Below are 23478 nucleotides of genomic sequence, written 5' to 3' on the forward strand. Positions count from 1 at the left end.
CTGAAGGCAGGGCCTTGAAAGTCTCTCTGCTCCTCCACCGTCTTCTCCAGCCTAGTACAGACAGGGCAGAAACGGACCGACTGGTTCAGGAAATTTTACGGACGGACAGGAGCTATGCGGAATCCCCGAGGCCAGAGTTCCTCAGGAAACGACAGAGGCTGCAGGCCGAGTTCGGGGTGCTGACTACAGGCAAAGCTGTAGAGCAGCTTAGAAAGGCAAAAGGCGCGATATATGAGCATGGAGAGAAGGCCAGCAGAATGCTCGCGCAACAACTAAGGAAGAGAGAAATGGCTAGGGAGATAGGAAGGATAGCGGATGGGGAGGGAAATCTGGTGGGGGACCCGGCAGGGTTGAACAAGGTGTTTAGGGACTTTTAAAGTAAGCTAAACACTTCGGAACCCCCCCAGGGGACCGGAGGGGATGAGACGATTCCTGGACGGACTGACCTTCCCAAGAGTGGGTAGGGGGTTGGTAGACGGACTGGGGGCCCTGGTTGGGATCAAAGGGGTACTGGGGGGCCTGAAGGTCATGCAGTCGGGTAAAGCCCCGGGGCCGGATGGGCATCCGGTGGAGTTTTACAAAAAGTTTGTTGAGACAGTGGGGCCGGTGCCGGTCAGGATTTTTAACGAGGCAAGAGACAGAGGGGGTCATACCCCCGACGATGTCGCAGGCCACTATTTAGCTTATTCTGAAACGGGATAAATACCCGGAGGCCTGTGGGTCTTATAGGCCGATCTCTTTGATGAACGCAGACGCTAAGTTACTGGCCAAGATCTTGGCGACTAGAATTGAGGACTGTGTACCGGACATAATTGCGGAGGACCAAACAGGGTTCGGAAAGATTAGGCAACTGGTGGCCAATCTAAGAAGGCTGCTTAATGTGATCATGATGTCCCCGGATGGGGGCTCTAAGGGCGTCAAAGGACTGGAAAGGGCTGGTCCGGGGGGGGGGGGGGGAGTGGAACATAAAGTCTCGTTATACGCGGATGACCTGTTGTTATACGTAGCGGACCCAATGGCGGGGATGGACGGCATCATGGAAATCCTGAGAGAATTTGGCCGGTTTTCAGGATATAAATTGAACATGGCTAAGAGTGAGTTGTTCATAATTCAGGCGAGGGGGCAGGAGAGTAGGCTGAAGGGGTTGCCGTTCAGGCTGGTGGGGGAAAGCTTTAGATACTTGGGGATACAGGTGGCACAGGACTGGGGCAGGTTGCATAACCTCAACCTGTCCTGATTGGTGTAACGAGTGAGGGAGGAGTTTCGGAGTTGGGATGCGCTCCCGCTGTCACTAGCGGGGAGGGTGCAGACTGTGAAGATGACGATTCTCCCAAGATTCTTGTTCATATTTCAGTGTCTCCCCATTTTCATCCAGAGGTCCTTCTTCAAGAGGCTGAATAAAATTATCCTGGGATTTGTCTGGGCGGGGAAGTCCCCATGGGTGAGGAAGGTGATGCTCGAAAGGAACAGAGGGGACGGGGAGCTGGCGTTGCCGAACTTTAGCAACTACTACTGGGCGGCCAACACAGCGATAAGGAAATGGATGGTGGGCACGGGGTCGGTCTGGGAGCGGATGGAGATTGCTTCTTGCGGGGGCACCAGTTTGGCGGCCCTGGTTAAGGCGCCTCTGCCGCTCCCGCCGGCGCGGTACTCCACCAGGCCTATAGTGGTGGCGGCTTTGCGGATCTGGGGCCATGGAGGAGGCATATAGGGGAAGTGAGAGCATCGGTGTGGACCCCAATCTGCAGCAATAACCGATTTGCCCCGGGGAACATGGACGGTGGGTATCGACTGTGGCTGAGGGTGGGGATTGTGAGGGTGGGTGATCTTTTCCTGGAAGGGAGCTTTCCGAGTAGGAGGGTGTTGGACGAGAAGTTTGGGCTGGTGGGAGGGAATGACTTTAGATACCGACAGGTGCGGGATTTCATGCGCAGACTGGAAGCGTCCTTCTCACGCCTCCCGCCAAAGGGGAGGCAGGACAGGGTAGTTTCTAGGGGAGAGGTAGGTGAGGGTAGAGTCTCAGATACTTACAAAGAACTAATGGGAGCAGAGGATACACAGACTGATGATCTGAAGCTTAAGTGGGAGGAGGAGCTCGGGGGGGCGGGGGATGGAGGACGGCATTTGGGCAGAAGTTCTGGGCAGAGTAAACACGACCGCAACGTGTGTCAGGCTCAGTCTGATCCAGTTTAAGGTCGTGCACCGGGCCCACATGACGGTGGCCCGGATGAGTACATTTTTCCGGCTGGAGGACAAGTGTGCCAGATGCGCTGGTGGGCCAGCTAATCACGTGCACATGTTCTGATCATGCCCTAGACTCAGGGGTACTGGCAGAGATTCGCGGACATCATGTCCCGGGTTTTGAAAACTGGGGTGGTAATGAGTCCTGAGGTAGCAAACTTTGGGGTGTCGGAGGACCCGGGAGTCCAGGAGGAGAAGGAGGCCGATGTCTTGGCCTTTGCTTCCCTGGTAGCCTGGCGACGAATACTGTTGGCATGGAGGGACTCAAAGCCCCCGAAGACCGAAGAATGGCTATCGGACATGGCGAGCTTTCTCGGTTCTAGTGACGAATGTGATATAAAATAGTTACTTTAGAGATATTAGTTACTGTAATGTAGAGATAGGCCAGTCTCATTCTGGTGAGTTCACAGACAAAGGGTTTCAGACCGCATGGCAAAGTAAGGAGGAGGTGTGTCCACCAAAGGAGGAGAAAAGGATGCTGGGTAATAGGGGCCAGAGGAAGGGATTGGAAGTGAGCCAATTAGAGTGTATGGATAGGTTAGGAGGGGTATAGGGTGACCTATGGGAATCGTGTATGTGAAACTTGATGCCAGTTGTGTGAGTAGTAGAGATCCCTTTGTCCTACAGACTCACTTGATTCCAGAGATGTACGAAGCAAGATGTGCTTTGTACTTGCTGTGAATTGAGAAAGGCTTGCAAGTCAAATAAAATAACTAATGCTGTACCTGCAAATCCATCTCGACTTTTATTTGAGGCCAGACTGACGGGTAAAGAAATTTGGGATTTGTCACTAGAAAAGGTGAAGTTCGCCTTGAGAGGTTCACTATCGGGGTTCGCCCGGAGGTGGCAGCCATTCATTGACTTCATCGCAGAGAATTAATTGTCAGCAGGGGAGGGGGGGCTAGGGTAGTGTAGAGTAGAGGGTGGTTTAGGCAGGTCCTTGCGTGAATGGAGTCGTGGTTTGCACTATGTGTTACTTGCTATACAATGTCATTGTCTAATATGCCAAAATACCTCAATAAAATAGCTTATTAATGTCAACCACTATTTGGTCACGAATCATCGATTCATTAAGTGCGGTAAAGTTACAAGATTGTGCTAGCAGTATTAGGTCAGTTACAAAGCTGTTAAACGTTGCACCTTTGTTTTGTAATCTCTTCTTAAATATGTACCGCTCAAATATTTCATTAGTTTGAATTTTACAGTGGCTATCAAATTTTTTTTAAATTACATCAAACTTTGTTTTGTCTTGACCCGCTGTGTACTGAAAAGAATTGTAGATCTCAATTGCATGTGGACCAACCATAGGTAATAGCAGAGCAGTTTTATGAGCATCTGTTGCATTAGTTAAGTCAGAAGCTTCTAGATAAATCTGAACTTGCTGTTTGAATAAATGACAGTTTACATTTAGGTTACCGGTGATCCTTAGATGTCGAGGAACTTAAGCTTTGTCCATCGAGCTGGGACTCTTCAAAGTTATGCAATCGGAAGATGTTGCTTCACCAGTCAAATAGATGGTAGCTTTTTACTTTTTTCTTATCTTACGAGATTACTAGCTTTTTCTGTAGCCAAAATCTTGGTACTATGTTATATTATTCTTTTGGTAATATCTATCGTTACTCTTTGCTTCTTATCCAGAATGGTCTGATGCTGTGATTTGAAGAAACCACGAGTCTTCAACTTAAAGCAAACTAATTTGAGTAACGATTGATGAATATTGAGTTTGCACACTCCACAGAACTATAACTAGTAATCAAGTAATTTATATTAAAGTATTAACGAATTCAAACTACACGTGCTAAACTATGTTGTCATCTACCTATCTTACACTCTACTGTCTAGTCACTCCTGGTTGGAAAAGAGAGACCAAGATCCTCGAGGAGTTTTTATTTATAGTGGGATCCAGTGGTGCCCTCTAATGGCTGTGTTACACTGAGATGTAATAATTAACCCTTTAGTTATCTACATATATACATATCATTATAGTTCCAAGACCTGTTCGAGGCCAACAGCGACTAGGGAAAGAGTGAGAGAGGACGGAGAGCAGGCAGAGATACACAACTCGAAGAGGTACAAAGGGAAGAGGGGAGGAAGCGAGGAGGAAACTCAGAGGAACCACAGGAAGAATCCCGCCCCCGCCCTGGAACCACAAGGCCTCCAACAGAAACCACAAAAGGAAGGGGGGAGAGAGGGGAGAACAGGAACTCTGGGACAGAACACCCAGAATGAAAAGCCCCACGTGTGATGATCCCTGGGATTGACTACCAAGTTCAGCAAGGCTTTATTGGAATTGAGGAACCTTTTCTGTTTATCTAAAGAGTTACAATTTTTAATACAGCATGATCAGCTCCCAAACTCAAAGTAGCTACATTTTTTACACAGCAGATAGCCAAATTCCAAAATGGAAAAGCAGCTAATATTCTTTCATAGTTAGGCAAAAGCCCATATAAACCACAGTAAATCAAAGAGTCATTCGTCCATCAAGTTGATTGTTTTCAAGAGTTCATGCAGGGCTAAAATACATGGATTCTAACTCGCATTATAATTTCTATTGTTCAATTTATTAGTTGCACTAAATTTTGCAATTCCCACAATCCTAACAAGACCAGAGTAACAATGATCCATTGAAATGTTTGGTCACCTATACCTTTATACTCTTTCATCTTATTAGACAGTTATTGATGCACCTTTTTAAAAGGAGATTCTTTTTGCTGGGAGTCTGCACCTCTGCTTTTCCGTGTTTGTTTCTAACATTTTGCAGCAGTTACAAGCATCAGTCTTCATGTAAACTAATGTATCCGGTTCAAACTTCTCTAGACCTTTTCCCATTATTATGTTTATGGTGTGTGTGAGAAAGGGATAAAATTAACAGAATGCAGTTGAGTTATACAGATTTTAATTCAACAGGGAGAGTGGGAACTAAAACAGGCTCAGCGACAACTTAAGTCGCCAAAACTGAACAAGAGTTCTGAGCTTGTGTGTGATGCAATATGTAGTTTCAAACCTTGTATTTGTTTTAATGAGACAGACCAGTACTGAAAAGGAGAAACTAAGAAGGGGAAAAACAGAGAAAGGAAACTGGCACTACAAGTTTCTCAGGAAATCAAAGCATCTGAGCAGACTGAAACTGGTTGAGTCTATATAAAGGTAGAGAGAGGCATCCAAGCTCAATAACTGAAGTTGATAAGTTCAGTGGTGCAGTATAGGCAAGCTGAAGACAGAAGCCAGGTCCAGAAGCTATGCATAAACAAATGCATAATTATTGAGCTGTTTCCGTTACTTAAATACAACACTGGTGGGTCTACATCATCCAGACCAATTAGAAGAAGTTCTGCAGACATGCCATTTTTGGTGAAGATCATGGGCTGGATTCTCCGCTGGCGGGATGATCCATTTTGCCGGTGGCCCGGGGGTCACCCGACGGCGTGGGACTGCCCCACAATGGGAAAGCCCATTGCCCAGCCGGTGTAACGGAGCATCCCGCCGGCGTGCTGAAACAGAAATGTGGCGCGGCGGGACGGAGAACCCAGCCCCATATCTGCGGAACATGGGTTAGCTGTGTGGTGCTGGCGACTTGGGATCATGCTAGTTCGTAGGAGAGCTGAAATTCTCACAAGGACGGCAGAGTTCTGAAGGACTTTGTGACAGACTTTGAGTACCTATATACTGGGCGGGATTCTCCACTCCCGCGCCGAAGTGCCCACGCCGTCGTGAACGCCGTCGAGGTTCACGACGGCGCGAAACAGCCCCGATCCCGACCAATTCAGGCCCCGACAATGGGCTAGGTTCGGGGCCGCGTCATCTACACGCGCCAGGCCTCGTCGCCGCGTAAAGGCGGCGCTGCATAGATGACGCGGCCGGCGCCGCATAACTGCCGTCACCCGCGCATGCGTGGTTGCCGTCCTCTCTGAGTCCGCCCCGCAAGAAGATGACGGACGGATCTTGCGGGGCCGCGGAAGGAAGGAGGTCCTCCTTCAGAGAGGACGGCCCGACGATCGGTGGGTACCGATCGCGGGCCATGCCACATTTGTGGTACCCCCCCGGTGCAGGGTCCCCCCTCCCCCCCCCCCCCCCCCCCCCCCCCCCCCCCCCCCGCAGGCCGTGCCCCCAGCGTTCCCGCGCTGTTCCCGACGGCAGCGACCAGGTGTGGATGGCGCCGGGGGGAACCCACTGTTTTGGCCTGGCCGCTCGGCCCATCCGGGCCTGAGAATAGCGGGGGTGCCGGAGAATCGGCATTTTGGGTGTCTCCGGCGATTCTCCAGCCCGCGGAACTCGACGGGGCCGTTCCCGCCGCTTGGGAGAATCGCAGGAGGGCGTCGGACCGGCGTCCCGGGAAATTTTGGCGGCCCAGGCGATTCTCCCAACCGGCGCGGGAGAGGAGAATCTCGCCCACTGTGTGGACTGCTCAACCAATTTGTAAGATCTATCTTAGTTGTATCTGCCAATTCATATGTAATTTAGAACAAAGAACAAAGAAAAGTACAGCTCAGGAGCAGGCCCTTCGGCCCTCCAAGCCTGTGCTGGCCATGCTGCCCGTCGAAACTAAAATCTTCTACTCTTCCGGGGTCCATATCCCTCTATTCCCATCCTATTCATGTATCTGTCAAGACACCCCTTAAACGTCACTATCATCCCTGCTTCCACCACCCCCTCCGGCAGCGAGTTCCAGGCACCCACTATACTCTGTGTAAAAAAACATGCCTCGTACATCTACTCTCAACCTTGCCCGTCGCATCTTAAACCTATGGCCCCTAGTAATTGACCCCTCTACCCTGGGAAAAAGCCTCTGACTATCCACTCTGTCTATGCCCCTCATAATTTTGTAGACCTCTATCAAGTCGCCCCTCAACCTCCGACGTTCCAGTAAGAACTGACCGAGTTTATTTAACCTCTCCTCATAGCTACAGTGGCCTCCTTCTGCACTGTAAATTCAACGATAATCTATGATTAATCTAGGACAAAGGTTCGGCACAACATCGTGGGCCGAAGGGCCTGTTCTGTGCTGTATTTTCTACGTTCTATGTTCTAATGCCCTCCATACCAGGCAACATCCGGGTCAATCTCTTCTACACCCTCTCCAAAGCCTCCACATCCTACTGATAGTGTGGCGACCAGAATTGAACACTATACTCCCAAGTGTGGCCTAACTAAGGTTCTATACAGCTGCAACATGACTTGCCAATTTTTATTTTCAATGCCCCAGCCAATGAAGGCAAGCATGCCGTATGCCTTCTTGACTATCTTCTCCACCTGTGTTGCCACTTTCAGTGACCTGTGGACCTGTACACCTAGATCTCTCTGACTGTCAATACTCTTGAGGGTTCCACCATTCACTGTATATTCCCTACTTGTATTAGACCTTCCAAAATGCATTACCTCACATTTGTCCGATTAAACTCCATCTGCCATCTCTCCGCCCAAGTCTCCAAACGATCTAAATCCTGCTGTATCCACTGGCCGTCCTCATCACTATCCGCAATTCCACCAACCTTTGTGCCGTCCGCAAATTTACTAATCAGACCAGTTATATTTTCCTCCAAATCATTTATATATACTACGAACAGCAAAGGTCCCAGCACTCATCCCTGTGGAACACCACGAGTCACAGCCCTCCAATCAGAAAAGCACTCTTTCATTGCTACTCTCTGCCTTCTATGACCTAGCCAGTTCTGTAATCATCTTGCCAGCTCACCTCTGATCCCGTGTAACTTCACCTTTTGTACCAGTCTGCCAAGAGGGACCTTGTCAAAGGCCTTACTGAAGTCCATATAGACAACATCCACTGCCCTACCTGCATCAATCATCTTTGTGATCTCCTCGAAAAGCTCTATCAAGTTAGTGAGACACGACCTCCCCTTCACAAAACCGTGCTGCCTCTCGCTAATACATCCACTTGCTTCCAAATAGGAGTAGATCCTGTCTCGAAGAATTCTCTCCAGTAGTTTCCCTACCAGTGACGTAAGTCTCACCGGCCTGTAGTTCCCTGGCTTTTCCTTGCTACTCTTCCTAAACAAAGGAACAACATTGGCTATTCTCCAGTCCTCCGGGACATCACCTGAAGACAGTGAGGATCCAAAGATTTCTGGCAAGGCCTCAGCAATTTCCTCTCTTGCCTCCTTCAGTATTCTGGGGTAGATCCCATCAGGCTCTGGGGACTTATCTACCTTAACATTTTTCAATACGCCCAACACCTCATCTTTTTGGATCTCAATGTGACCTAGGCAATCTATACACCTTTCTCCAGACTCAACATCCATCAATTCCTTCTCTTTGATGAATACTGATGCAAAGTACTCATTTAGTACCTTGCCCATTTCCTCTGGCTCCACACATAGATTCCCTCCCCTGTCCTTCAGTGCGCCTTTCCCTGGCTCCCCTCTTGCTTTTTATATACGTCTAAAAGCCTTGGGATTTTCCTTAACCTTATTTGCCAGTGACTTTTCATGACCCCTTTTAGCCCTCCTGACTCCTTGCTTAAGTTCCTTCCTACTTTCCTATATTCCACACAGGCTTCATCTGTTTCCAGCCTTCAAGCCCTGACAAATGCCTCCTTTTTTCTTTTTTACGAGGCCTACAATATCTCTCGTTATCCAGGGTTCCTGAAATTTGCCGTATTTATCCTTCTTCCTCGCAGGAACATGCCGGTCCTGAATTCCTTTCAACTGACATTTGGAAGCCACCCACTGTCAGATGTTGATTTACCCTTGAACATCCGCCTCCAATCTAGGTTCTTCAGTTCCCGCCTAATATTGTTATAATTAGCCTTCCCCCAATTTAGCACATTCACCCGAGGACCACTATTATCCTTGTCCACCAGCACTTTAAAACTTACTGAATTGTGGTTACTATTCCCAAAATGCTCCCCTACTGAAACCTCCATCACCTAGCCAGGCTCATTTCCCAATACCAGGTCCAGTACAGCCCCCTCCCTAGTTGGACTATCTACATATTGTTGTAAGAAGCCCTCCTGGATGCTCCTTACAAACTCTGCCCCGTCTAAGCCCCTGGCACTAAGTGAGTCCCAGTCAATATTGGGGAAGTTAAAGTCTCCCATCATAACAACCCTGTTGCTTTTACTCCTTTCCAAAATCTGTCTACCTATCTGCTCCTCTATCTCCCACTGGCTGTTGGGAAGCCTGTAGTAAACCCCCAACATTGTGACTGCACCCTTCTTATTCCTGAGCTCTACCCATATAGCCTCGCTGCCCTCTGAGGTATCCTCCCGCAGTACAGATATGATATTCTCCCTAACCATAGCACAACTCCTCCACCCCTTTTACATCCCCCTCTATCCCACCTGAAACATCTAAATCCTGGAACGTTTAGCTGCCATGGTTTATAATCAATCACAATTTTCCTGTTAATTCATGTTTAACTTTTGTTGATTGATTGTTATCTAAGGTCAAATCTAATGTTTCTTTTGCTTGAAAACAAGAGAATTCTGTTTTAGGGCTGGTTTAGCTCAGTGGGCTAGACAGCTGGTTTATGATGCAGAACAAGGCCAGCAGCGCGAGTTCAATTCCCGTACTGGCTTACCCGAACAGGCGCCGGAATGTGGTGACTAGGGGCTTTTCACAGTAACTTCATATTTGTGACAATAAAAGGATATTATTATTTTAAACCGTGGAATCTCTTGGCTTCATTCTTCTAATAAATAAGTGGGATTTTGGATTTCTTTTTGTAAAGGAAGAGTTACTAGTCTCTTCAGAGATCACCAACATTTGCAATAACCAGACTTTTGTTTTAAATACTCGTTTTACTGAATTTCCTGGAGCTGTCATGATCTTCAAGCAAAAAGGCTGAAAATGTGCCAGGTCAGTTTTCTAATTTAAGCAAAGCTGCACAAAATATTCCTTCAACACCATTAAGAATATTGGTACATGAATTCTTCAAGAAGGATACAAATGTACAAGCCACAAGATTTATTTCCTTAGAGGGTCTGATGGCATGCCACTCAAAATATTGATTTAACATTATGGAGGTATTTTTCAGCATTTTGAATCCTCCAATGATCATATGCGTTACATTTCTTCAATCTAAAAAGCAAAGAATATTTGCTCAAGTTAGTAGAAAATACTGTTTCTTTGGCAATTGGGAATTAATTGCTCTTCCTTACAGTTACATTTCTTTGCAGTAGTGGCAGGCAATCTATTACAAAGGAAAAGGTTTAGGTTTTAAATAAGTAGAAGATTCAAAAATCAACATAGTCTGGTCAGAATACACAAGTTTAGAACTATGTTCACTCATTCAATTTTGGAGTTCTACTGGAAATGTAAATATTTTTATATTAAATTCCTCATTCACTTGAACATTTCTAAATTTTCAAACCAATAAAAATGAATAATATATATATTTGGGTTTTTAAGCAGACCGACCTGACCATCACATTCCCAAAGCTAACATTTACTCTCTCCCTTTCTGGAGACACACTTCCCTCTGTAATTCCCTCCTGCAATTCCCTCTCTGATTCAGAGTCTTCTTTAAGCATCTTTTCCCCTAAATTGTCCAGGTGCGGGACAGGGCCGGGAAGTTGGAGATAACTCCAGATTAGATCTTTAAGGAATGCTATGAGAGGTTGTACAGGTCAGAGCCACCTGGGGGAGGCCGGGAGATGCAGGAATTTCTAGATGGACTGGAGTACCCGAGGTTAGGGGGGGAGAAGGAGTGGAGCAGGAGATAAAAGATGCGATTGGGAGGATGCAGTCGGGGAAGGTGGCAGGGCCGGATGGGTTTCCAGGTGGAATATTATAAAAAATTCAAAGATATGGTGGGGATGTTTGAGGAGGCGATAGGGAAGAGGGTGGTACCACAAACTTTGGGGCAGGCATCGATTTCCTTGTTGCTTAAAAGAGATAAGGATCCGACGAAATGTGGGTCATATAGGCCCATATCATTTTTAAACGTGGACGCAAAGATATTGGCGAAGGTACTGGCAGGCTGGCTGAAGTAATGCCTCCCGAAGGTGATAGGTGAAGATCAGACGGGGCTTGTGAGAGGGAGGCAACTCTTTTCAAACATTAGGAGAGTATTGAACGCGGTTATGACACCGGCGGAGGGGAAGGAAACAGAGGTGGTTGTGGCATTGGAAGCCGAGAAAGCGTTTGACTGGGTAGAATGGGGGTACTTGATGGCAGTTCTGGAACGGTTTGGGATTGGACCAAGACTTGTGGACTGGGTAAAGCTACTGTACATAAGGAGCCGAGGGCGAGTGTCCGCACAAATAATATCAGCTCGGAATACTTTTCTCTCCACCGTGGGACCAGGCAGGAATGTCCTATGACCCCATGTTGTTTGCACTCATGATTGAGCAGTTGGCCATCGCGTTAAGAAGTCCGAGGGTATGGAAAGGGATAGTGCGGAGGGCAATAGAGCATAGGGTGTCCTTGTATGCCGATGACTTGTTGCTCTAGGTGTCGGAACCGAGTGTGTCAATAGGGGGGATATTGGAGCTGTTTCGGGAGTTTGGGTCTTTCTTGGGGTACAAATTAAATCTAGACAAGAGTGAATATTTTGTAACCAGAAAGAAAATGCTGGAAAATCTCAGCAGGTCTGGCAGCATCTGTCCGGAGAGGAAAGAACTAACGTTTTGAGTCCAGAAAAGCCTTTGGTCATCTGGACTCAAAACTTTTGTCTCTCCCTACAGATGCTGTGGAGATGCCGGCGTTGGACTGGGGTGAGCACAGTACGAAGTCTTACAACACCAGGTTAAAGTCCAACAGGTTTGTTTCGATGTCACTAGCTTTCGGAGCGCTGCTCCTTCCTCAGGTGAATGAAGACCAAAACTACCCAGTCTTCAGAACAGTGACCACGACACCACACAACCTTGTCATGGTAATCTCTGCAAGACGTGCCAGATCATCGACATGGATACCACTATTACACGTGAGAACACCACCCACCAGGTACGCGGTACATACTCGTGCGACTCGGCCAACGTTGTCTACCTCATACGCTGCAGGAAAGGATGTCCCGAAGCGTGGTACATTGGCGAGACCATGCAGATGCTGCGACAACGAATGAACGGACATCGCGCAACAATCACCAGGCAGGAATGTTCCCTTCCAGTCGGGGAACACTTCAGCAGTCAAGGGCATTCAGCCTCTGTTCTCCGGGTAAGCGTTCTCCAAGGCGGCCTTCAGGACCCGCGACAACGCAGAATCGCCGAGCAGAAACTTATAGCCAAGTTCCGCACACATGAGTGCGGCCTCAACCGGGACCTGGGATTCATGTCACATTACATTCATCCCCCACCATCTGGCCTGCAAAATCCTACCAACTGTCCTGGCTTGAGACAATTCACACCTCTTTAACCTGGGGTTACCCCATCTCTGGATCTGTAAAGATTTAATCACCTGCTAATGCTTGCATTCCTAGCATTGTTTGGCATCTTTGCATTTGTCTACAGATGCTGCCAGACCTGCTGAGATTTTCCAGCATTTTTCTTTTGGTTTCATATTCCAGTATCCGCAGTAATTTGCTTTTATCCAGTGAATATTTTGTGGTGTCTCGGCCGGCGGTGGGGACATGGGTGGAGGGGTTGCCATTGTGTAGGACAGGGACTCACTTTAGATTCCTGGGGGTGCAGGTTGCTCGGGAATGGGGGGGGGGGGTCCATAGGTACAACATTTCTAGTTTGGTGGGGAGGGTGAAAGCTGATCTGGCCAGGTGAGCTGGTCTCCTTCTGTCACTGGCGGATCGGGTACAGGCGGTTAAAATTTTTTAGAGAGATTGAAGGGATGATTACCTCGTTCATATGGGGAGGGAAGGTGGCCAGAATTAGAAAGGTGTTGCTACAGAGAGGAAGGCAGGCAGGTGGTTTGGGTCTCCCGAACCTGATGTATCATTACTGGGCGGCAAATGTGGAGAAGGTACAGAGCGGGGTCAGAAGGGTTGACTCCCAGTGGGTCAGAGTGGAGGAGAGTTTGTGTAGGGAGTAGGGATTGAAGGCACTAGCAACAGTGCCACTCCCGACGGCCCCGGGCCCCGGGGAAGTACTCAGGGAGTCCGGTAGTAATAGCTTTATTGTGAATTAGGAGGCAGTTTCGCCAGCACTTCAGGTTAGGGGCAGGGTCAAGGGAAATGCCGATTGCGGGGGAACCATAGGTTTGAGCCAGAGCAGTGGGATGGAAATTTTCGGAGATGGAAGGAGAAAGGAATTAGGACTTTAAAAGATTTGTTTCTTGGGGGTCGGTTTGCAGGATTGAAGGAGCTGGGAGCGAAGTATGGGCTGGAGCAGGGGGAAATATTTACATGCATGCAGGTTTCAGACTTTGCCAGAAAGGAGATGCAGAGCTTCCCGGTAGAGCAGGTCTACACATTGCTGGAGGAGGTGCTGATGACAGGGGGACATGAGAAGGGGGTAGTGTTGGCTGTTTTCCGGGCTATTTTGGAAGAGGAGAATGCACCGCTGGATGGGATCAGGGCAAGGTGCGAGGAAGAATTGGGAGAGGGTATGGAGGAGGGCTTCTGGTGTGAGGTGCTCCGGAGGGTGAACGCCTCCACCTTGTGCGCGAAGTTGGGGCTGATATAGCTGAAGGTGGTGCGTAGAGCGCACCTCACAAGGGCGAGGATGAGCCGGCTCTTTGAGGGGGTAGAAGATATGTGCGAGCGTTGCACGGGGGGGGGGGGGGGGGGGGGGGGGGGGGCCAAACCACGTTCATGTGTTTTGGTCCTGTCCAAAGCTGGAGGATTGCTGGAAGGAGGTTTTTAGCTTAATCTCTAAAGTGGTGCACGTGAAACTGGACCCGGGCCCATGGGAAGCCATATTCGGGGTGTCAGATCAGCCAGGGTTGGAAATGGGTGCGGAGGCAGATGTTGTAGCCTTCACCTCGTTGATCACCGAAAGGCGGATCGTGTTGGGATGGAGATCAACCTCTCCACCCTGTGCCCTGGCATGGTGGGGGGACCTGCTGGAATTCTTGACTCTTGAGAAGGTCAAATTTGAACTGAGGGGACGGATGGAGGGGTTCTACAATTCATGGCCGTTATTCATTATGCACTTTTGAGAATTGGATTACATCGAACATAAGGGGTGGGGTGGGGCGGGGGAGGGGGATTGACTGTATGTGTTAATGGTGACTAAAAGTGATTCCTGATTCCTTTTTGTTATTTGTTTATGTTAACATGCAGGATACTGTTTGGGGGTTTGGTGGGAGGATGGGATTGTTGTTATTGATATGGGGATTGACATTATATTTGTTACTGATTATTGTTTATTGTTGGTGGGTGTAAATTTGGGAGAAAATATGAAAAAGGAGAATAATAATATTTTTTTAAAAAAGCATATTTTCCTTTGGTTCAGAGAGATTGTCCACTTCCCTCTGTTTGAAGAGACATTCTCCACTGAAATATGATTCCACTGTTGACAGATAAATTGTAGAAATACGTCCCTCCACAGAGACATTCTTCCCTTCTAACCCCCAAGCTTAACTCGTATTTTTAATTCCCTCTTGTTTAATTCATGATGTCAATCTTCTATACTTATCCAGTTTACATTGGCATGTTCATCCTTCATTTCTCCATTTCCTAGGATTGATTTTGGACTCCTTCTTCCCAAGTGTTGTTCTTGGGTTCCCATCCCTTGCCTTCCCGAATTTGGCTTTTCCCTCCCGATAAGATCATTGGGTTTCCCTCTGTAGCCATCTGGGATGGCCACTTACAACTAGGGACAGAGAAACTCGTAAAGCCTAGCGGGAAATGGACAAGACAAGACTCAGGCAGGCTCAGAACCCGAAATGTATATTTGCAAGCAAGAAGTCCAGACGGTATTGAAACTCTGACCAATTAGCATTTTGATGGGGCCGATTAGCATTTGATGGCCCATCTCCACCAAGACAAAGGACTGGTACTCGAGCGACCGGTACAGACCCAGACATTTCGGCTCCACTCCCTGTTCAAGGGAAGCGTCAACAGCGGAGTCAATGACCGCTTGGGCCATCCAGATCCCCGCCCACTTATTGGTTAGGAATCGAACAGAGTGATCAGGGATTACCCAATTAGTGGGGCCCAAACTGAAGGACCGACCAAAAGAGCGCGAAAATCCCCAAGTATAAGAAGAAGGGTTCGCCATATGTTCGTCCTCCCTTGGACCTGGTGTCCGGTCATAACCATCTCCAATTGCAGCAACTCCAGAAGCAAGTCCAAGTTCAACGCTCGCTACCAGACAGATGAGCCTAGCTGAGCAGCAGTTACTCCTTTGAACTCAATAGATCCAGAATCGAAAAGCGGCCACTGTTTCTCTGACCTAAGCCGGATGCCCAAAGTTAAGTACAGGTTGTCTTAGTCGATAGGTGTAGTTAACTAGTAGTGTTTATGTTGCATGACTAATTGTGTGTAAATAAAGTACCCTTAACCTTGAACTAACTAACTGGTGTTTGGCTCTTTGATCGATAGCCGGTTGAACCTTGTGGTGGCATCATTTGATACCTGGCGACTCTGAGCATTAGAACATTGATATCAAAAGAAAGAAGGGCAAACTCACTGATTGCCATAATTGGAACAGAGCCGTAGGAAAAGACAGAGGAAAAGAAACTGGCAACACCTCTACCCAACAAAGTTACATTCTGACTTTCCATTATTCACAGTATTGCTCTTCAGCTTTCCCCTCTCTTCCCAGAACTGCTGGGAGTGCAGCAGCATTTATAATTGGAGCAACAACAGAATACAGAAACTGTGGATCTCAACTGTAAAAGAATCCAAGTCCTGAAAACATCACAAAACAATACAACATGTCAGATGTACTACATCTGCTTTTCTCAGTCCTATTTTTTCTGTTGAGGGCACAAATCCATCTTTTTCACTATTTTATTTCTTGCTCACTTTGGGATTCTCCTCTCTATGATTCACCATTATGGGCGGCATGGTGGTTCGCACTGCTGCTCACAGCACGAGGTGAGTAGAGTTTGCACTTTCTCACTGTGTCTGCGTGGGTTTCCTCTGGGTGCTCCGGTTTCACCCCACAATCCAAAGATGTGTAGGTTAGGTGGATGAGCCATGCTAAAATTGCCCCTTAGTGTCCAAAGATATGTAGGTTAGTTGGGATTACAGGTATAGGATGGGGTACTCTTTCAGAGTGTCAGTGCAGACCCAGTGGGCCGATTGGCCTCTTTATGCACTGTAGGGATTCTACGGATTTCCAACTAAAACGGCTCCAGGCCTATCCAAATCCTGTTCTAAAACCAACAATTTGTCTGCTTGCAGGGAGGTGCAAGAAAATCTCAGGTTCAATTTATCTCTGATTTTCCTTCCTATGGGGAAGCAGCAACCGCTTAGTTATGTCCCAGTGGGGAAACAACGACGTTTGGTCACTCACACACAAAGTTACAGTTGCAAAACTGACATTATATGACACCATGCTTTTTATAAAGTCCTTCTTTGTTCCCATCTTACCTTACTGTTGAATCCCTGATAAAAAGAACGCCTAGATGATTGGAGAAATTTATGAAGGTTTATTTCAATATAATTCCAATACTCCTCCACTCCCCCGAAGGGATTCCTTCCCTGACCTGTCACCAGAGCAGGGTTTTTATGCAGCTGGGGCTCTCCTTGTTAAGGGGAAGCCTCGCCCCCTTAAGGGGGAAGTTCATATTCCGGGTAGGTCATGGGAAACTGGACGGTCCTGATGCCGGAACCTCCATTGAGGTTATGACCCTCCTACTCCCCTAAGTCCGGAGCAAAGTTGACATCCATGGGTAAGTGCCTTTCAACCGTTTCACCCGTGGACGGCGTTCAGGCGCAGACCTCGCAGCGTCAAGGGGCGCATATCGAACCGGGGAGTGGCGTTTGTGTGACGAGCATCTGGGCGATGGCGGCATCACTGGTGTGGTCACGAGAGCCGGCACAGCGCCTCTGGTGGTGGCAGAATGTTCATCTTAGTTTCCAAGTCGGAGCTAGGCGATGTGTCGTGCGGCATCTCAATGTCCTCAAAAGTGATATCTGGATCCTTGACCACCGGCAGAGCCGGGGACAGTGGCGGTAACAGAGGCGGCAGGGATAGCGGTGAAGACGGCAAAGCCGAAACATCCGAATCAATGGCCAGTACAGCTGGCGCATCCACCATGCCGTTCGGACATGGTCCATGTGGCGATTAGACTCACGGTTCTGTGTCCATATTTGTAAGAAACCAGGCCCGTTTTCGGCAACATGTCACCCGGGATCCAAGTGGCCCCGTTGCCGACGTTACGGAGTTGGACCGCGTCTCCTGGGTCTAACGAGCGCAGTGGCCTGTGACAGCTTGTGTCCGCCTTGGTTTGGTCATTAGCGTGGTGAATTTGCACACCAATATCCGGAAAGACTCAAACAATATCCGGAAAGATGAGACTCAAACGGGTGCAGAGGCGGCGACTCGTCAACATCTCGTCTTGCAGAATAAGAACCTTGCCAAGTGGGTCTCTCAGGATCCCAATTTTGCTTTTTCATCTCGAGCTGACAAGTTTGCACTGCTTTTCGAAGCTGGGTGGTATGGGGTGATCGTGTCAAGTGATGGATCCTGTTGGTGGGTATGAATGCCGCAAATTCCGTACTCATAAACGCCGTACCATTGTCTGATACCAGCCCCTCGAGTATGCCGTGCATGCTGAAAATTTGACGGAGTTTCTCTATGGTGGTCCGGGCCGTCGTCGCCTACATCTTGAGGACGACCATCCACTTGGAGGGGGCATTGAAGAGGACGAGGAACATTGACCCCTGAAAGGGGCCCGCAAAGTCTATATGGAGGTGAGACCTTGGACAATCTGGGCATTCCCACGACTGGTGGCAGGTTGCAGGAGGCAACCTCTGCTGTGCCTGCCACTGGACGCAGCGCGAGGCCACCTGCTCGATATCTGCATCAATGCCAGGCCACCAAAAGTAGCTTTGAGCTAACATTTTCATCTTGGACACTTCTGGGTGTCCATTGTGGAGGCCCATCAGAAGCGGGCCTTGTCCATATTCGGGGATCACCACACGGGTCCTCCAAAGGAGCACGCCGTCCTCTATGCTAAGCTCCTGCATCTTTGGTCCTGTGGTAAAGCCCTGTGCTGAGCACCATGTGGCGGATGCGGGATTGCTGAGGGTCAGTCTGGGTCCACCCGCGGGATGCTGTGGCGGGTAACAAGTCCATAAAAGGAGGGCGGCACTGACCACGGCAGCTTCCGCTGGTGTAAGTGACCTGGTGGGCAGCGGCAGATGGCTTAACATGCCGGCGTGGGGAATTTAGGCCTCAGAGCAGCGCTCCAAAACATAGTCATATGCTGCAAGCAGCAATGCCCATCGCTGGATGCAGGCGGAAGCAATAGGGGGAATCGCTTGATCCTCCTTGAAGAGTCCTTGGAGCGGTTGTAGTCTGAGGGACTGGTGAAGAGATGCCTGTTGACATATTGATGAAATTTCATGAGCCCAAACATGACAGTCAAACCCTCCTTTTTGATTTGAGCACATTGCTTCTCTGCGTCGGCCAACATTCTGGAGGTGAATGCAATGGGACGTCCAAACCTGTCGTCCATGGTGTGGGCCAGCACAGCCATGCGCTCTATGGAGAACTGTCAACAGGAGTGGCCTGGATGGGTCAAAGTGCGTCAGTAGTCTTGATGAGGAGAGTTGGCGAAAGCCGCCTGCTGTTCCCGGGCCCACTCCCAGTGTCGCCTCTACTTTAACAGAGGGTGGAGGAGGGGCTAAAGTGGTGGTCAGGTTTGGAAGGAACTTGCCATTGTAATTCATCAGGCTGAGGAATGATCGGAGTTCCGTTGGGCCATCTGGTACGGAAGCGTGCCGAATTGCTTCCACCTTTTCTTCCATTGGGAGTCTATGCAGTAGCCGAGGTGCGTTACTTCGGCGGCATTGAAGACAGGTTTCTCCTGCCGGAGATGAATGCTGGCTTCCTCAAAATGCCTCAGTTCCTGGGCCAGGTTTTGTAGGTGCTCCTGCCAGATGAGCCAGTGATCAGGACGTTGTCTAGATAGACTGCCATGCGAGGTAGGCCTCGCAGGATATTCTCATTACTCAGTGGAATATCGCTCACATGGCGGATACCCCAAAGGACAGGCAGGTGTATTCATATAGCCTCCTGTTGGGCCAGGACCAACTCGAGGAAAGCGTGACTATGTCAAGTTTCATAAACGTGGGTTTCGCCCCCATAACCCAAAGATGTACAGGGTAGGTGGATTGGCCAAGCTAAATTGACGCTTAATTGGAAAAATGTAATCAGGTACACTGAATGTAAACACAAAAAAAAGTTTCATAAACGTGCAACCTCCGTTGAGCTTCACGTAAAGAACCTCAATTCTCGGGTCCGGATAATGGTCCAGTGGGGACACATGTTTGACCATCATCTTATAGTTGCCACACAATGTACTGATTCATCTGGTTTCATGCCCAGAAGACTGGCACCGCCCAGTCGGAGACCTGCACAGGGCGTATGATGCCTAAATTCTCCATCCGGTCCAATTCAGCGTCCATTGGGTCATTAGGCGTACGGGACAGGTCGGGCGCAGAGGTAGCGTGGTAGAGGAGGAGGATTCACTTATCCTGACCATGGCCCCTTTTATGGTGCCCAAGCCATCCTGGAATACCGATGGAAACCTTGTCAGACCACCTTCAGGACCATGTGGCTGCATGCGACACACCCGCTGCCAATCTAACTGCAGGTGGTGCAACCAGTTACCCCCTCCAACAAGCTCGGACTCTTCCCGTAGGCCACCACCAAACGAACTTGTGAAGATTGTTGACCATACTCGACCCCAACAGTTGAAGTGCCTATTATTGCCAGTGGTTTCCCGTAAATGTGGCCAGCCTCGCGTTGGTGTCCGACAGGGTCAGTGATAGAAGGCCAGAATGAATGTGGTCGAAAGTACGGTGACTGACTACAGACACTGCTGCCCAAGTGTTGAGTTCCATGCAGATTGGGTGTCCATTAATTTGCAGGGAGATCTGGATGGGCGACACTCTGGTAGGCGCTGTCGCCGTCTTCCACATAGTAAGCCCTGTCACATAGCGGTGGTCGCGCCTAGTGGGTCGGCGGGTGGGTAGATCCTCACAGGGCCTCCAGTTTCCCTGGTTTCTACAGCCCAGTTGGCAGGTGGTCGTATTCCAGCTCCCCCTGGTCGGGGGAGAAGGTCCGGTGGCGTACCCGACCTCTATTACGGTGGCTTGTGTTCCTCCGGTACGTGTCCCATTGTCAGGGGACGGCCTCCTCGGTTCTAGCCAAGTGTGAATGGTGCTTGCTTTGGTGTCCCACACTGAGCACTGCCAGTCCCTGGAGTTCCTAGGTCCTTCGTTCGACACTTTCTCTGGAGATGGCTATCTCCACTCTGTTGCAGGTCCAGCCTGGCCTCAGCTAGTAATTTCCGTTGCATCATGGTGTCCACATACCAAGTGGTCCCGGAGTGTCTCATCCAATGTCGCTCCGAATTTGCAAGTCTCAACTAGTCTTCGGAGACGAGCCAGGAAGTCACTCACAAACTCGGCCTGGGCCTGAGTAGCCGAGTGGAACCGGAAATGCCGTATGATGAGTGATGATGAGCGATGGTTCGAGTCGAAATGCTACCTGGGCAGTGAACGAGCGGGTATCTGGGGGGTCCGGGTGAGTCAGGCTCTTTATCACACTGTAGGTGGGCCCTCCATAAGCCGTTCGTAATATCACAGTTTGTCTCTCATCGCCGGTAATCGCATTTGTTCGAAAAAATAGATCATGTGTTCCACATATTGCCCCCAGTCATCTGTACTTGGGTTAAAAGGTTCCAGCTTTCCTGTGTGCGGCATTTCGGCAGCTAGTCGTGGGGCATCCCAAAGCTTAGACGAAGTTGACAGGGTGCATAGCAACCGGTATCGATGGCAGCTCACTGTTCTAAGGGTTTCCTTCCCAACCTACAACCAGGCCAGGGTTTTTATGCAGCTGGGGTTCTCCTTGTTAAGGGGAAGCCCCATCCCCTGGAATGGGAAGTCCTGCCCCCTAAAGGGGAAGTTCATATTCCGGGGAGGTCATGGGAAACCGTCTGGTCCTGATCCTGGGACCTCCATTGGAGTTATATAACACTGACGAATGCAACAATTTGTCATAACACATTCAGAGGATCATAAACAATTCAAAATCACGGAGATCGGGTGCAATGCTAACTTGCCTTTAAATGAAGAAGTTAGGAAGCAGAAAATGATTCAACGTGCTTGCTTCTCAAAGGGATACTGAGTCATAAGCAATAAGTAGTGCTTAAAACAAAGAAATATGTTTAAAGTTTTTCAAAAGTAGAGGAGTAGATAATGAAAAGGGGTTTAGGAATGAGTTTGCTGCCATTTTTGACATCAACAAGGGGGTTGGTATGTATAGAATCAAAAAAATGTCTGTGAGGATTTTGGAATTGAAGAGATTGGAGCTGCAGGTTAGGGTACATTGGTGGAGGGTTTGGAGACAAGGCCAAGATTCTAAGTTCAACATTGGTTTAAATTCAACGTTGGATATGTGAAGTCCAGCAATTATGTAAGGCATGGTTGAATGCAGATTAGTGCAGGTCAGCATGTAGGTAGTGGAAGCACGTTCAAAATTAACTTCCTACACAAGCATCTCCTGGCAAAGTGGTTGATTACTGTCATTTCATTTGTGATTTTGAGTTTAACTTTAAAACAAATTGAAATGATTTTGCCCCAATAATTACTCACTCTGGATTTGAGAATCTAGCTATCCTCACACGGTCTGAATACATGAAATAAAACTAACTGGTAACTAGTATTGATGTCTTTTTGCAATTCTTAACTGCTTGTTCGAGCAATCAGACTGCAATAGTAAGATGCCAAAGTAGACACTTAACTGTGTTCAACATAACTGCTTTAAAAGGCTGTCATTTCACTCACTTTGTTTTTAAATGAAAGAAAATCAGTCACATGGTAAGAAAACAAAGAAAAGCACAGCACAGGAACAGGCCCTTAGGCCTCCAAGCTTAGGCCGAACATGCAGCCTGTCTAACCTAAAACCTTCTAAACTTCCGGGGTCCGTACTCCTCTATTCCCATCCTATTCGTGTATTTGTCAATATGCCCCTTAAACATCACTATCATACCTGCTTCCAACACCTCGTCCGGCAGCGAGTTCCAGGCACCCACTACCCTCGGTATAAAAAACCTTCCCTCGCACATCTCCTCTAAACTTTTCCCTTCACACCTTAAACCATGTAACCATGTCCCCGAGTAATTGATTCTTCCACCCTGGAAAAAAAACTTCTGACTACCCACTCTGTCCATGTTCCTCATAATTTTGTAGACTTTTTCTATCAGGTCGCCGCTCATCCTCCGTTCCAGTGAGAACAGAGTTTATCCAACTTCTCCTCGTAGCTAATGCCCTCCATACCAGACAACATCCTTGTAAACCACTTCTGTACCCTTCTTCTGTCCCTTCCTTCGTAAAATAGTAAATGCAAGCCAGTTCGATTCAATATTTATTAGTCTCCAACTTATGTCTGCACATTTAGCCAGTGGAGAAGTGGTGATACCACAGAGCAGACTGGGATACTCTGACCAATTCTGTGAACATCCCAAATCTGAGCAGAATGTCACAGGATTTTCATTTCTTTGGTTTTAATCCAACAGTGTTTCCATTTTAGGCAAGGACATCATGGCGACAAAAATATCCCAAAGATCATACAATTATTTATGCATTTGGATAATATTGTGACTCCAGACAAGATTGAAATTTTGAATCCCAATCCTGACTACACTCAAACATGCCTGCTGTTCATGACCGAGACTCAAGTAGATCAAAGTCAGAACTTTGACAGATCAGCAGTAGCATTCTGTGGAGTATTCAATTTTATGATTGGAGCAAACCAATCAATAAGCTTTAACTCCTTGTGCCAGGATGAATTCAATACAAAGCAAGAGGTCAAAGGTAAATTTTATAATAAACTTCACTAATTACTTGTAATGTTAGAAATACGTTTTTTAATTGCTCACAATTAAACCATAAAAATGTACTTCATGAATGAAAATAAATGAAAATGATACCTTATATTGTTTACTTACATTTTACTTTGCATATCCAACTTATTTTCAGAGTTCATCGTTTGATAATGCTCTGCAGAGGAAACTGGTGCGAAATTGCTAGATATTTGCAAAGGAATGGAGGCATCAGTGTCATGTTTGGAATTTCTGCATTCATCATCTTCCAAGTAAAAGCTGCAAGTTCTAGATAGGCCACGGTGCTCCTGCTGCGTCCAATCACCGGTGTCAATTTTTAAAGCAATGAGTTGCTTTAAAGCATCTGGAAAAGAAGGATGCT

The 23478-nt window shown here is 48.0% G+C and overlaps 1 protein-coding gene across 7 annotated transcripts in view; it reads right to left on the reverse strand.

Moving 5' to 3' along the window:
• Positions 1–23478, reverse strand: part of mipol1 (mirror-image polydactyly 1) — a 654701-nt gene that overhangs the window by 419539 nt on the left and 211684 nt on the right. For all 7 annotated transcript variants that reach the window (XM_072488851.1, XM_072488861.1, XM_072488810.1 and 4 more), the window contains one exon: positions 23223–23460. In XM_072488851.1, coding sequence (XP_072344952.1) covers positions 23223–23460 — 238 coding nt within the window. The remainder of the gene's footprint in view (positions 1–23222; positions 23461–23478) is intronic.

The sequence above is a fragment of the Scyliorhinus torazame genome, chromosome 2 (assembly GCF_047496885.1).
Source record: "Scyliorhinus torazame isolate Kashiwa2021f chromosome 2, sScyTor2.1, whole genome shotgun sequence".
Classification (NCBI taxonomy): Eukaryota; Metazoa; Chordata; class Chondrichthyes; order Carcharhiniformes; family Scyliorhinidae; genus Scyliorhinus; species Scyliorhinus torazame.